The sequence below is a fragment of the Acanthochromis polyacanthus genome, chromosome 13 (genome assembly GCF_021347895.1).
Source record: "Acanthochromis polyacanthus isolate Apoly-LR-REF ecotype Palm Island chromosome 13, KAUST_Apoly_ChrSc, whole genome shotgun sequence".
NCBI lineage: Eukaryota > Metazoa > Chordata > Actinopteri > Pomacentridae > Acanthochromis > Acanthochromis polyacanthus.
Genome location: NC_067125.1, coordinates 3,061,861 through 3,075,948, shown reverse-complemented (window position 1 = coordinate 3,075,948; position 14,088 = coordinate 3,061,861). Strand labels below are relative to the sequence as shown.

The window sequence follows — 14,088 nt, the reverse complement described above, 5'->3', positions numbered from 1 at the left end:
AGACTGAAGACATCCGGCAGTGTGAACCAATCAGAAGACAACAGCTTCTTAGTTAAAAACTCATGTAATAGTTTAGAATTCGCTCTTTGTTGTGAACAGCTGCATGCAGAGGAATATTGTCTTAGTTTAAGTCAGTCTGATGCCAGCTAGATCAACATGGAGTCTGCATGCATGTATTTTCTGTACTATCCAATGTGTTTTTACTAAATATTCTTAAATGAATATTTTGACTCTGGGTCATCCTTGTCTCCGAGTGTTTTTTCCTCATTAACAGTACCAAAGAATCCGCTTTCTGACAGTGCATGTGGGGATTGTTGTCAGTAAGATTGCAGGTGCAGTGGAATAGTGTTGTATGCATGAGGGTGCAAAATCAAGTAGGTGGCAGCGACAGCCCAGCCATGTGGGCTGTGCCCCAACAGCCACAGAGTCAGTGTAAGGAGAGAGAGAGCCCCGAGGAAGCCCCAGCGCCAGACAGCCCAACTCTCTCTCATGTGTGCCCCAATGCGCGCTGCAAAGGGAGAGCCCCAGAGAGAGAGCTCCGCACCAAACCGCACTCCAATGCCAGAGTGAGCTCCAGCTCGACAGTGGAAGCCAGCTTTTATCCTCCGAGAACTGGAAGTCAGACTGGGCCCTTCACCGTCCTCGGTCGCCTCCTATCAGCTCCTTGAAAAATAAAACAAACATTAGGCTCACCACACTAGCAGCAGGATGGGGGCCGTCACATTGGTGTCATCAGGAACACCTGAGCAGCTCAGTGTCTTCCTGCTTTATGTCTGCAGTCAAACATTTCCTCTGCTTCTCTTCACTGAACCGGGTTTGGCTCCGTTGCTTTAGTTTGTTCTTTAGGCGTTGGCTTGCAGCTTCCAGCAGTAAAATCCTCTTTAATGTGTTTCTTGGTGTGTTTTAGGGCTTTGTACTGGATAGTTGTCTTGGTAAATGTGGTTCTTTAGCCACAGTTAGCACATGATGCTAATGTGTGCAGTGATTAGTGGATTTGGTGCAGCTGAGTTGTGTCTTTATCTTGGCTGTAGTGAGTCTTTAGAGGTTTTTGGTTGTTTGTGAACCAATGTTGGTTGTCCAGAAGGTAAGAGTTCCTGTCCTGATTCTCTGCTTAAAGAGCTTCTCTGGTAGGCTGCAGGAGACTTTAGCGTTTGGGTTGTGCTAGTTTGGTTTTTGTACGGTTTCATTTGGACGACTATCTTGAGGCCCCTCCATGTGGTTTAGTGAGGTTTTCTGGAACAGTTCTACAAAGCAACCTGCAGCAGAAGAGACTTTGAGAGTTTTTAGGAAGTTCTGGAGACCAGACTTTAGAGCAGCACAAACATTTGTCAGCAGTTTGAGCAGGAGAAGGTGAGCTTCAGAGTAGAAATGAGAAGGAAACCTTGTTGACCCGTGTGGTGAGGTCCTGTACCAAGAGTTTGAGCAGGTTGTGAAGAGTCTGTAGTTCTTTGGTCTGAAAGCACCAGAAGAGTCGACTCATTAAAGGAGAAAACAGGAGATATTGTTGGTTCTTCTGTCGCTCTGCAGTTTCCTTAGACTGAATATCAAGTTTCTATTTTAAATGATTTACTGTGAGCCCAAGAAGACTTCAATAAACTCCCTCTATCCCCTGAACACAACACACTTTATTACCATGTTAAATCTTATATTTTAAAGATGTTTCTGAGTTTTAATCCTAGTTTTAGCAGTTTTTTTCTCTTTGCTTGTGTAGTTTTTTCATCTGTGTGAAAGGTTCTAAACTAATAAAGTTGAATTGATAAACTGAATAACTGACTAACTCATGATTGTGACATCAGAAGTATTTTATTGTGATTTAAGGGTTTGTTTCATTTTTAAGGTTGAAATTCTGATGGAAAGAAAAGATTAAAGAAATAAACTACATTAAAGTAATTAAATCAAAGGAAAAACATTTAATACAATAAAACTTAAAAAGAAAACTAAACATTAAATACAATTAAATTATATTAAACAGACAAAATATTTAATTGAATAATTAAACAGAAGATACAAAACATGTAATTATGAAATTAAACATTTTTTAAACAAGCATGAAATATTTTAGATAATTAAACATTTAAAAATACAATTAAACAAGAACAATATTAAACATTTAAAAAATATGAAACATTTAATTTGATTATTAAAACCTTTAAAAACACAAAACCCGAACCTTAATTAAAAAATTAAATATTTAATTAGAAAATTACATCTTAAAGACAATAAAACTTTAAATAGGAATTAAACAGAAAATACAATGAAGCATTTAAAAAGAAAAATTAAAAGGTGATAAAACATTTAAGAAGAAAAACCTTAAAGATTTATTTTAAAAATTAAATATTGGGAAAGAAAAGGAAATTTTTCAAACAAGCCGATAAAACATTTGAAAAACAACAATTAAAAATTAAAAAGACAAAACATTTCAAAATTAAATCAGACAGAAAAGAATAAAATGTGAGAAAAGAGCAAAACTAAACATTTAAGAAGAATCAAACTAAAGACAAAACATTTGAAAAGACACCAGTTAGACTTTAGAAGATCAAATTAAACAGAAGAGACGATAAAACGATGAAAAAGAGCAAAAACAGATAAAGGTCTTAAAGCGTTTTCTAGTCTGAAATGAAAACATCAAGTTGTTTCTTCAAACATTTCCTCTTTCTGTGTTCTTGGTTTGACTGTGGACAGATTTACTAAGAGCTCATTTCAGAAAACTGCTTTCCAGATAAAGTCTACTAGTAGTTGAAGGCATCGATCAAACTAATGTTACCTTCTGATCTCCACAAACTTTACTGTTCAGTGAAGACAATCAAAGTTTGTTCAGGATTTCTAAAGAACCCACAGGTGAAGGTCTGAGAAGAACTCAGATGGATGGTCTAAATGTGAACTCAAGACTCATGGTCACAAGTTTTAAGGCTTCTGTTCACCACAAAGTTCAAACTAACACAGAAGTACTGAGAAACTTTTAAAACTTCAGTCCTCAGACTGTCTGAAGGTTCAAACTAACAGTGAACTACTCAGGAACTCAGAAGATTTCAGTCCTTGGACTGTCTGAAAGTTAAATCTAACAGAGCTCTACTGTGGGACTTAGAACATTTCATCCCTCAGACTGTGTGAAAGCTCAGGTCCTGAGGACTGGGGAGGTGTGGAGGCTTTGGAAAGTCTGAACTGAGGGTTCAATCCTCCAACACAAAGGCTGAAGTCCAACCTCCTGAGAAAAACGGTTGAGTCGAGACAAAAGTTTAAAAAAAAACCCGAAAATGACAAAAAATAGAAGATATATGCGCAAATAAAGAAGAATTAGTGTCTGAGTGAGTAGCTTAGGGGGTAAGAAGAGAGACTACCAAGTGGAAGGTAGCAGGTTCAAGACCCACCACTGGCATTGTTCTTTCTGTCTTTAAGTTTTACAGAAAATTTAACAAGGGACTGGTCTTGAACCATCAACCTGCAGCTCCATAGACAAACCCTTAACTCACTGAGCTACAGATCAGATAAAAAGAAATAAACTCGTCGTCCCTTTGACATCGAAGTTTCTGTTCCTAATAAAGTGACCACATGGGTGGAGCCAAGGCAGAGTCTGGGTGGAGTCAGGGTGGAGAGTGGGAGGGGAGAGGAGTGGCGGCCTCCCCCCTCTACCCCCCACTGCCCGCTTCTACTCCCCCACTGCCCACCACACCTTCCCCCGCCCGACAAGTTTTTCGAAAATCCGAGTCTCGACGGGTTTTCCCGAGTTTCTGGAGTTTCCACCAGATCAGAGGCAAAACAAGTTGTCATGAAGAACAAAAAAAACAACAACACCCGAGACAGTTATGCCCCCTGGAGGCTCGGTGGTTCAAAAAAATGAGTGAAAGTTACAGTACAGTCCCCGCCCAGCGTTGTGATGAAACTGCCACGATAACTTATTTACAGAAGATGTTAATATCTGATCTCCTGGAGACAGCGGAAGGACGCACTCTGAGCTGGGTCTGGAGACCATCTGATTTCTCCAGACCCGGCTCAGAGTGCGCCCTTCCGCTGTCTCCAGGAGATCGGCTCTGACATGCAGCAGAGTCCTGGACAGTTAGAGATGGTGGTCTCACCTCTGAGCTTTGCTCTGCTTCTCCTGTTCCCCACACAGAGAGCTTTTAGAGGGAGGGACTCCCTCCTCTCTGTCCTCACACTCATCCATGATGCTCAACTCACAGCAGCTCACACACACTTTCTACCTTCACAGGAAACAAACATCATTCATCCACTCAGATCCTCCTGGAAAAGATCAGCTGCTGCACTTCTACAATCAGTCCAGCAGATGGAGTCATGGAGCTGCAGAGACTCACAGAGAAACCCAAAGTAGAAAGACATGACGCAGTTTGTATTCAGACCATAGACTATATATAATGGACGTAGCATCTGGCTCCAGAATTGAAGCTAACCCGGAAGTGTCAAAAACTTGCAATATCACGCCGTCCGCTAGGGTTGGCTCCAAAAAGCTTTTGCTCCATAGACCCCAATTCATTTTTGGAAAAAATAAAATTTGATAGACTGATGTTCTACAGCTCAGGATTTTTTTCCCGTTAGTTTTCATGGTCAAAATGAGAGATCAGGTGGCCGATCTTAAAATAAATCAATACTGAATTTTAAATAAATCGTTAAAGTTGGCGGAGCCAGGGGGCGTGGCTATACTTGATAGACAGCAACAGAAGCCTCTGCGGTAAAATGTGGGCGGGATAAGAGAGTCCTCAGCCAATCCTGCCCCTAGTTGCTCTCCGGTCCAGTCTGTTTGATGACGCTTTTTACGTCACTGGCTCCAAAAAATCCAAAATGGCGACCAGGAAGTAGCAAAATCCGGGCTTCATTTTCTCGCCGTTGAAACCAACGGGTGACGTCACGGTTAGTTTACGCCTGATTCTGAAGAAACAAAAACACCAGCAGCTCATCAAACTGATTCAAGTCAATCAATAATCTAATAGAAATATTGACTGATTGCAGTCAATCAATAAGCTAATAATCATATTGATCATGTTTAAACAGCAGTGATCCAGAGTTTGTGGTGAAATAAGAAGTGAACACGTAGAAACATGACAGAGCAGAAACAAACAGCAACATTACTGAACTTAAAGCAGCAAACAAAGCAAACTTACACTTTATTCAAAGCGCTGAAGAAGAAGAAAGTTTACAGTCCACTCCTGGACACTCAGACAGTTGATCTGTTTCCTGGAACCAGTCAGGACTCCACCTGTGAGGAAGCAGCAGGCAGACTTTCACAATAAGAGCACATTTTACAGGCTGATTGTGACCACAGACTGCAGACATCTGGACAGTATCACATCTAAAGCAGTGAAGTTACTGTAAGTTAACATCAGACTGGAGCCTCTGATGGAAACAGAAAGTTGTTCTGTAAATCTCAGGCTACGTTTCCTCACTTAGTGCTAACATGGATGAAAAGTCAGGTTAGTCAGCATCATCAATTAGTTAACTGTTAACTGCAGGTCCCAGCTGATCAGTCATAACGGATCAATAACATTATTACAGTCTGAACTGCTGCTGTCTCAGTGGTGGTTAATGATCAACAGATAGAAATTAATCTACACTGGCAGTCTTTGGTTTGGACACACCTTCTCATTTAGTGATTTTTCTTCATTTTCATGACTATTTACACTGTAGATCTTCACTGAAGGCCTCAAAACTATGAATGAACACATATGGAATTATGTAATAAACATTAAAGTGTGAAATAAGTCAGAACATGTTTCATATTTTAGATTCTTCAAATATGGCCAAAGGCATTCTCTGGATGAGCTTCATGAGGAAGGAAGGAGGAGATCAAAATGTCTAAAATCTGCTAATCACTCATCAACCCTACTGACTGAATGCTGCCCCCTGCTGTTTAAACCTGGATATTACACCAAAATGAGTTCTGTATGAGCTGACCTTCTGTGGAAGCAAAGCATGTCCTCACCTGTTCTCACCAAATTATGAGTCGATCAGACAGTTTCTGAACATTCTTCATTCGTCCCGTTTAGCTGGAAGTCCTGCAGTTTACAGCCAGAGGGAAGCCGACCAATCAGCAGCAAGAGGATAGAATCAGCAGCAATAAAAGCAGCTGCAGATGGAACATTACTTATTTCTATTAAATCAAAGCACTGTTGTTTATGCAACTCCTTTAAAACAACAACCACTGAGCCAAATCTGAATCTTTTCTATAAACTGGAATCCATCCCTCTCATTTACGGCAGTATTAAAAACTATCATCAGAACACACAATGCCTGAAAGAACTGCAGCGAAGCATTCTGACTCCTTATCTTCTATTCCATCAAGTTTTATTTAATCCTGTTAGAAAACAACATACATCACATCATCCTGAGGCAGGTGTGTTTTAAACAGAGAGAACGTCCACCTGAGCAGCACGTTATGCACAAAGCATGAACCCTCCTGCTGTCCTCATTTAAGAAGGGGAAAGGGAAGGGAAGGGGAAGAAGAGGAAGGAAGGAGAGAAAAAAAAGGGAGGGAGGGGGAAAAGAAGGGAAGAAGGAAGGAAATAAAAAAGGAAAAAGGGGAAAGGAGAGAAGGGAAGAGGAGAAAAAGGAGAAAGAAGGAAGGAAAGGAAAAAAAAGGAGTAAGACAGACAAATAAACAAACAAACATCTCTAAAAGGCTTTCTGGCCTCATTGGCACCGAGTTGGTGGCACCTGTTTTAGAATTCATTGAGGATTGGGGGGTGAGGGAACAAAGGAGCATGTCTGTCCTGTGTGTGTGTGTGTGTGTGTGTGTGTGTGTGTGTGTGTGTGTGTGTGTGTGTGTGTGTGTGTGTGTGTGTGTGTGTGTGTGTCATTGTAAATTGTGTTTATATATGTGTGTGTTTATGGACCCCCTCGAAAACGAGATGCTACATCTCAAGGGGCGTTCCATTAGTAAACTTCAAACTTCAATTTACGGGCACCAACAAATATTGCTTCCTTGTCTGAAGAAAATCCAAAAATTCAGCAAAAAAAAAAAAAATCCCCAAATTTCTGAAAATTTGAAAAACCTTCAGAAAGAAAATTACAATAATTCCTTAAAAGTTTCCCTGAAAAGTTGTATTTTAAAAAAATCTGGTAAATATTTTTAAATATTTTCAGGAACTACAGCAGCAGTAAGCTACACAACGCTTCATATTCTTAAGCTAGCATGAAAACCAATTAAAACCAAACTGATGAGAAACATTAGACCTTGTACTAATAGAAATGTGACTCCTAAAGTGCTGTGAAGACACGATACAGGAAGGTTTATGTTTGGAGTTTGACCCATGTCCTCTGCTCAAATGAAGCAGGCAGAACTGAATCCGGCCACCAGGGGGCGATCCTGATGCTTTGGTCTGGCTTTTTCTGGCAGCCACTCTTCTACACAGCGTGTCGTTTCCATTGCTAAAGTCAGCAGCTCAGCTCATCTCTTCTTCGTTTGGTCCATGTTCACTTCCAGTCCTGCAAACCAGGATCCCATCGCTTTTTAAATCCTGGTTCATTCCACATTTCAGACTTCATCTTCTCGCCAGCAGCTCTGCGTCTTTATTCCAGGAAGCGAACACTCATCTTATGCTCTATGTCAACCTTTTCCAGCGACTGAAAACAAAAACATCTTTTCAGATATTTAACGGGGAAGATGCAAAACAAAAACATTGAAACTGCTAACTCTGATTTTCTGGGATTACACTGAAGCAGGAAACACTCTCCTCTGAAAGCCTTTCACCTTTTTGAACTCGTCGAAGGAGATGGCGTCGTCTCGGTCCAGGTCGGCCTCCTGAATGGCCCGTTCAGCGATGCTCTGCAGCTGCTCCTCCGTCACCTGCATCTCCAGCATCATCCTGAGCACCTGCCAGCACCAGCCAATCACTGAACAATCTGTGGTACCATCCCCATTTGTTTTCAGTTCACTTCTATGCAGATGATGCCTGATTATACCATCCTGTAACTCCTACTGAAACCAGAACCTTCAGGATTTCTTTGAGCATATTAAAATAGGTTTCCAAAGTCAGAGTTTCTGCAGATTAATAGAGGAAATGTGTGCACAGTTCACTGGGTGTGTTTTCTCGTATTTGAAGTCACACATGGCTGGGTTCTGAACTGGTTCTGAACTACCTGGTTTTAAACTTGTTCTGGGTCTTGTTTCAGACATGTTGTAGACTTGGTTTTGATCTAGTTTTGGGCAGGACTTTGGACTAATATTGGACCAGTTTTGCACTTGGTTTGGGTCAAGTTTCAGACTAGTTTTACAGTAGTTGTGGACTTGGTTTCAGACTAGGTTTTGAACAGGTTTTGAGTCCGGTTTCTGACTAGTTTCAGAGTGGTATTTGGGCTTGGTCTTGGTCTAGTTTTGGACTGGTCTTGTATTTGTTTTAGATTCACTTTGGACTTAGTTTCAGGCTGATTTTGGATTTGTAAGTGGTTTTGGATTTGTAAGTGGTTTTGGACTGATATTTGACTTGATTTTGGTCCAGTTTTCTTATCAGTCTTGGATGTGACTTTGGATTTTGTTTTGAACTACTTTGGGTTTTTTTTTTTTTTTTACAGAAACACTAAAATGACAGATTCTTGTTCTCGTGGTGTTTGTGTTTCTGTACGCATGTAGATATTTTGAAAAATGACAGTTGTGTGGACAGTTTTTTGTTTCGACAGAGACTCTATCAGTTTAGGAAAATGTCCAAATTAAAATGTAATGTGGAGAAGGCATAAGTTGATGCAAAGATGTAGATTAATGCAGAAATGGAATCATATCAAAGCCTGTGAGTGCAGAAAGAGTTTAACAGCTACAGACCTGAAGAAGCTCCTCTCTGGAAACCTTTCCATCTCTGTCCTGGTCGTAAAGCTGGAAAGCAACTGAACACACAGATGGTTTTTTAATTGGTGGATGAGGGTTAAATGTGTCAGAACCACAAGTGCACAACAAACAAACTGGACTAACATTTGAGTTTACTGGTCCTGCTGTTGGCCGGTTCTGGCTGTGCCCCGTTTCTTCCATTTCTGGTTCGGTTTGTGTCGGTCGGACGGAAATGAGCCAGAATCCGGACGAAGGAGGGAAAGTCCACCGTTTCTCGTCTGCAGAGGGAGCGAGAGGAAAGGGAAGCGATTCACATTTCCTGACAAACAAACAGGTTCTGAAATATTACTGCTGTCAGGTCCAAAGACTCGTAAGTCAAACTACAGGATGTTTGAAAGATGTTGTACATTGTGTCTCTAATCAGTTCCTGAAACCAGAGGCTGCCCAGATGAAAAGGGAAACACAAAAACAGCTGATCTGTACCCCGGAGAGAAAAAGGCTCCGATGATTCTGTCTCCGATGGGGTTCATGGCTAACTCTGAAACCGCTTCGAAATCATCCAGCCTGAGACACAAACAGACGAAAACAGCTTTTAGGACATTAATCTGCAGCTAAAACAATCAAACTCTGGAAACAGTTCAGTTCTTATTAATAACATAAGACGCTATCAGTTGCTAACAACTTACAGAGTTGTTGTTGGCGGACTCTTCTGGATTTGGCAGACATCTTTAAGACCAGTTTTAAACACAGTTTTGGAGGATGATGGAGAAATCACCACAGTTTTTTAAAAATGGGTTTCAGATTGGCTTTGGACCGGTTTCACATGGTTTGTGGCTGGTTTCAGACTGGTATTGAAGCAGTATCATTTTGACCAACAGCTTGTTTTGGGCTTATGTTGGACTTCCTTTGGACTTTTCTAACTAGTTAAAGGTTGGCTTTGGACTCATTTCAGATTGTTCATTAGACTTTGTGTTGGACTGGTTTCACACCTGGTTTTATGACTAGTTTCAGGACTAGTTTCTGACGAGTTTCAGGACTAGTTTCAGATGTGGTGTAGGCCTGGTTTCAAACCAATTTAGGTGATTTTGGGTTTAACCGTGGATTTTGATTGTGAATCTTTTTTTTTAAAGATAATTTCAGACTGATTTTGGAGTTTGTTTCAGACTAGCTTCAGATTTGGTTTGGATTTGTTTCAAACTAATTTTGCACTGTTTTAGATTGATTTCAGACCTTGTTTTATGTTTTGTGACGAACTAGTTTCAGAATGACTTCACATTGTTTTTTGTTATAGTTTTAGACTAAGCTTAGATCGTTTGACCCTAGTTTCAGACTGGTTTTGGACTTGTTTGAGATTTTCAACTAATTCAGTGATGGTTTTGGACGTCCTTGTTTCTAGCTGGTTAGACTGGTTTTGGACTAGTTTCAGACTGTTTATTAGACATTGTGTTGGACTGGTTGCAGATTGATTGTGGACTGGTTTCACACTTGGTTTTATGACTTGTTTCAGGCTTGGTTTGAAATTTATTTTGCTAATTTTGGGCTTGACTTTGGACTTCATTGAGAACTTTTTCCAAATAGTAACCGACTGATTTTGTTTGTTTCCGACTTGGTTTAGGACTTGTTTCAACAAATTTTGGACTGATTTCAGACTTTGTTTTATGACCTGTGACAGATGTGATTACAGATCAGTTTTAGATTGTTTTCAGACTGGTTTCACAAGTGATTTCCACTGGTTTTCAACTTATTCACTAATGGTCTTAGACTTGGTGTTTATGGCTCTGGCTGGATGTTTGGACTCATCCTGCTACAAGATCAATCTGGGATGGTCCAGCTCTACAGATGTTGGCAAACAAAACTTTGGTGCAGTGCTGTCAACATTTCTCATAAATCTCTAAAGAAATGCTCAAAGAGAAGGAATAAATCCCCTGTAAAGCGTAACATGCAGCTTTTCTTTTTATAGCTCCATGCAGACCTTTGCTTTCAGTCATGCAGATCATGTTTAAACAGATGTCTTCAGATCATCTCCACCAAGTTTTACTGTGGTGTTTCAAACTGTCTGAACCATTATTAATGCTGAATGTTTTTCTGACATGTCCATGCACCGACCTGAGCTCTCCTCTGTCGTCTTTGTCCAGAAACTCAAACCTCTCGTACAGACGGACGAGGTGGGCGGCAGAGACTGGAACAGACAGAATCATCAGCTCATCGTGTAAATAAAATAAAACATCGGTTAAAATCACGTCATTCTGGACGGTGCTTCATGTCAGTCTGAGAGAAGTATTAGTGTTTGTAACAGCAACGTATTGCAGTGTTGAGAAATGCCAAACATTTTAAAATAAACTCTAAAATCTTACCTTTAGTTGGAAGCTAAAAATCATTTATCAGTTGGTTTCCATATTTTTAAAAAATATATTTGAGCTATTTAGCATTTGAATGCCAGACGTTAAGACCTATCTTCTTAAACTCATCTGATAAATTTATTGTACCTTCTGAGCTGTTTTCTAGGCTTTTTATATATATATATATATATATATATATATATATATATACTACCAGTACAACGTTTGGACACACATTTTTATTTAATTCTTTTATACATTGCAGATTAATACTGAAGACATCAAAACTATAAAAGAACACATGGAATTGGGTTGTAAACAAAAAAGCGTTAACCTTCAGTATTAATCTATAATGTAGAAAATACAGAAAACACTGAATGTGTATTTAAAACTCTTTCTGTAGGCCTTTGCATTGGAAGAAAGTAATAGGACAGTGCTGAAAGCTGTGGGGGTGGCTTTGCATGTAGAATATTTAACATTAACAGTGGTATAGACAGTGCATGTTCGTCCATTTATGCAGCACTGTTTACAGTCTTTATCACTAGGGATCTATTAACAAGTTAAAACATGCAAAACCAGCGGGATGGTCCTTTAAATTTAATTAACCCAGAGAAGTGACGGACTCGAAGGCTAAAACTGACGGAGAAAGTCATTTTCTGCAGAGGACAAACAGAAGCAGCTGTCGTAAAGCAAACAGCTATCTGTCACCGTTATCTGCTGAACAACGTCCACGATGTCAGTGTCAGCAAGGACGGTTCAGCATGTGGACAAAGATAAACAACAGAGGATGAGTTCAACCAGCCTCAGTGTGCTGCTATCAGACTGACGCCACAAACACACACTGGAGATACAACACAGACACTTCAGAGCACGCCACATGTGCTACAGGCTGTTCTAACCAGAAAACAAGTCTTCAGTTTACTATTTAAGAATTTACCTTACAGGGATTTGCATGTTGTCCCCATAAGGAAGTCAAGGCCCCATAGTTTGGCTGCGTAAACACAATAATGTCCCCACAAAATAACACTAAGAAGATGGAAAATGTATAAAATGCCACGCAGAATTATCCTTAAAAGACGTAGAAAAACAAAAATGGGACACAAAACGACCCTAAAAAGACGTAAAGAACTAAACCGTGACACAAAAACACCACAAACAGATGTAAAATGTTCACTAACAGGACACTAAATGACGTTAAAATGAGTCAGCCAATCCCTCTGCAGTACAGGTGAGTCCAAACGACCCTAAAAAGAGGTTTAAAAAAAGCCCAAAAATATGACACAAAAACCCCTAAAAAGACAGGACAAACAAAGTGACACTGAAGGACACCAAAAAGATGTAAAATGTTCAAACTGTGACACAAAACAAACCCTAAAAAGACATTTAAAAAACCCCAAAATGAATAAAAGTGTGCACAGATTGTTTTTGTTTGTGTGTAAAGTATCATCTTAATAATATGTTTCATGCTAATTATTTATTTCTTAAAAGGCAAAAACAATTAAACACAGCTGCAGCACATATGAAGTAAAGTGTGAATAAACAGTGGCTTTGAAAGGATTTGTTTTAACTAAGTGTATTATTGCTGTAAATATATTTTAATCAACACCAACAACAACGATGTCAGAGTAGAGAAGAAGCTGTAGCGTTCAGATAAAACCATGAGAAGCTCCTGGAGATAAAGCAGCTGTCCACGCTGATACACACTCCGTTATTTACCATCATTTGCAGCTAATCTAGTCTCCCCTTGTCCTCCTAGTTTTACACAAACTCCCCCTCGTCTGCAGATTTTCCAAAAAAAAAAAGAAAAGGAAAAAACAGGCGACCAAAGCCAAATAAATCTGCACTCACAGCCGGTTTCCTGCATGAGCTCCTGGGCGTCTGGGATGCGCTCCGTGCTGGAGCTGCTGGAGCCCATCCTGCTCACGTTTCGGCTTCTTTCAGCTGCAGGTCGACTCGATTTTCAGTCCCACTGAGGCGTCTGTTCAGTCCCACCGCTGGACTGACAGACATGCTGCTCAGCCAATCACAGCTCACCTCCGGCTGGGCTGACCCCGCCCACTGCCAATTCCACCAACCACCGTGTCTCTGTGCTTTAAAACGTTACAGGAGACGCTGGAGGTTGTAAAAGTAAAAATGATCGACTCATCTCATTCTGTTGTACCAAGGCAGTTTAAAAGAAAGCTTTGTTGTATTTTGACTCTCAAAACCATCAAAGAGACGCCAAATGTACACTCAAACACATTTGCAAAACTACCAAAACAATACATAAAATGATGAAAAAAGAGATGGAAAGCCACCAGAAAAACACATAAAATGACCACAAAGAGACATAAATTGGTCAAAAAAAAGATGCAGATTATCACAAAGAGATGCAAAACTGCCAAAATCAGATTTTAAAAAGTCTAAAAACAGACACGATCCCACCACAAAGACTTTTAAACTCATCACAGCGATGCAAAACATCTAAAAACAGACGAAAACCAACCGGAAACACACGCACAATTAGCAAAAAGATACACAAAATGCCCAGAAATGTGTTAAAAATGGCCAGAAGGACATAAACACACAACAAAGAGACAGAAATGAACCACAGAGACACAAAATAAACACAAAGAGAGCTGAAATAACCAAAAACAGGCACAGTACAACCACAAAGACTGTCAAGCCCATCATAGATACACAAAACATCTAAAATGAGATGAGAGATGACCGAACGCATATGCAAAGCCAAAAAGAGATGCAAATTGGCCAAAATGAGAAGCAAAGTCACCGGAAAGAGACAGGAAATGACCACAGAGACACAAAAAGGTAAAAAAAAAAACATGAAAACTATCACAAAGAGATGAAAAATTACCAAAATCAGATCAGAAGGTGTAAAAATGGACAGAATCCACCACAAAGACTCTAAAGCCCATCATAGAGATGCAAAACGTCTAAAAAGAGATGAAAAACAACCAGAAACACATGCAAAATTATCTAAAA

The 14,088-nt window shown here is 39.9% G+C and overlaps 1 protein-coding gene across 2 annotated transcripts; it reads right to left on the bottom strand.

The window, feature by feature from the left end:
- Positions 1-4,622: 4,622 nt before the first annotated feature.
- chp2 (calcineurin-like EF-hand protein 2) lies at positions 4,623-13,091 on the bottom strand. 2 transcript variants are annotated; one of them, XM_051958075.1, is made up of 9 exons: positions 12,955-13,091; positions 10,874-10,946; positions 9,251-9,331; positions 8,912-9,045; positions 8,765-8,826; positions 7,700-7,822; positions 5,933-7,572; positions 5,115-5,209; positions 4,623-4,881 (listed from the first exon to the last, which is right to left on the bottom strand). In XM_051958075.1, exons 1-7 carry the CDS (start codon positions 13,019-13,021, stop codon positions 7,519-7,521), a joined length of 594 nt encoding a protein of 197 aa, XP_051814035.1. In that variant the 5' UTR covers positions 13,022-13,091; the 3' UTR covers positions 4,623-4,881; positions 5,115-5,209; positions 5,933-7,518. The 2 variants fall into 2 exon arrangements, with proteins under 2 accessions (XP_051814035.1, XP_051814034.1); XM_051958074.1 differs by having other exon boundaries at positions 5,115-7,572.
- Between the last annotated feature and the right edge of the window lie 997 nt (positions 13,092-14,088).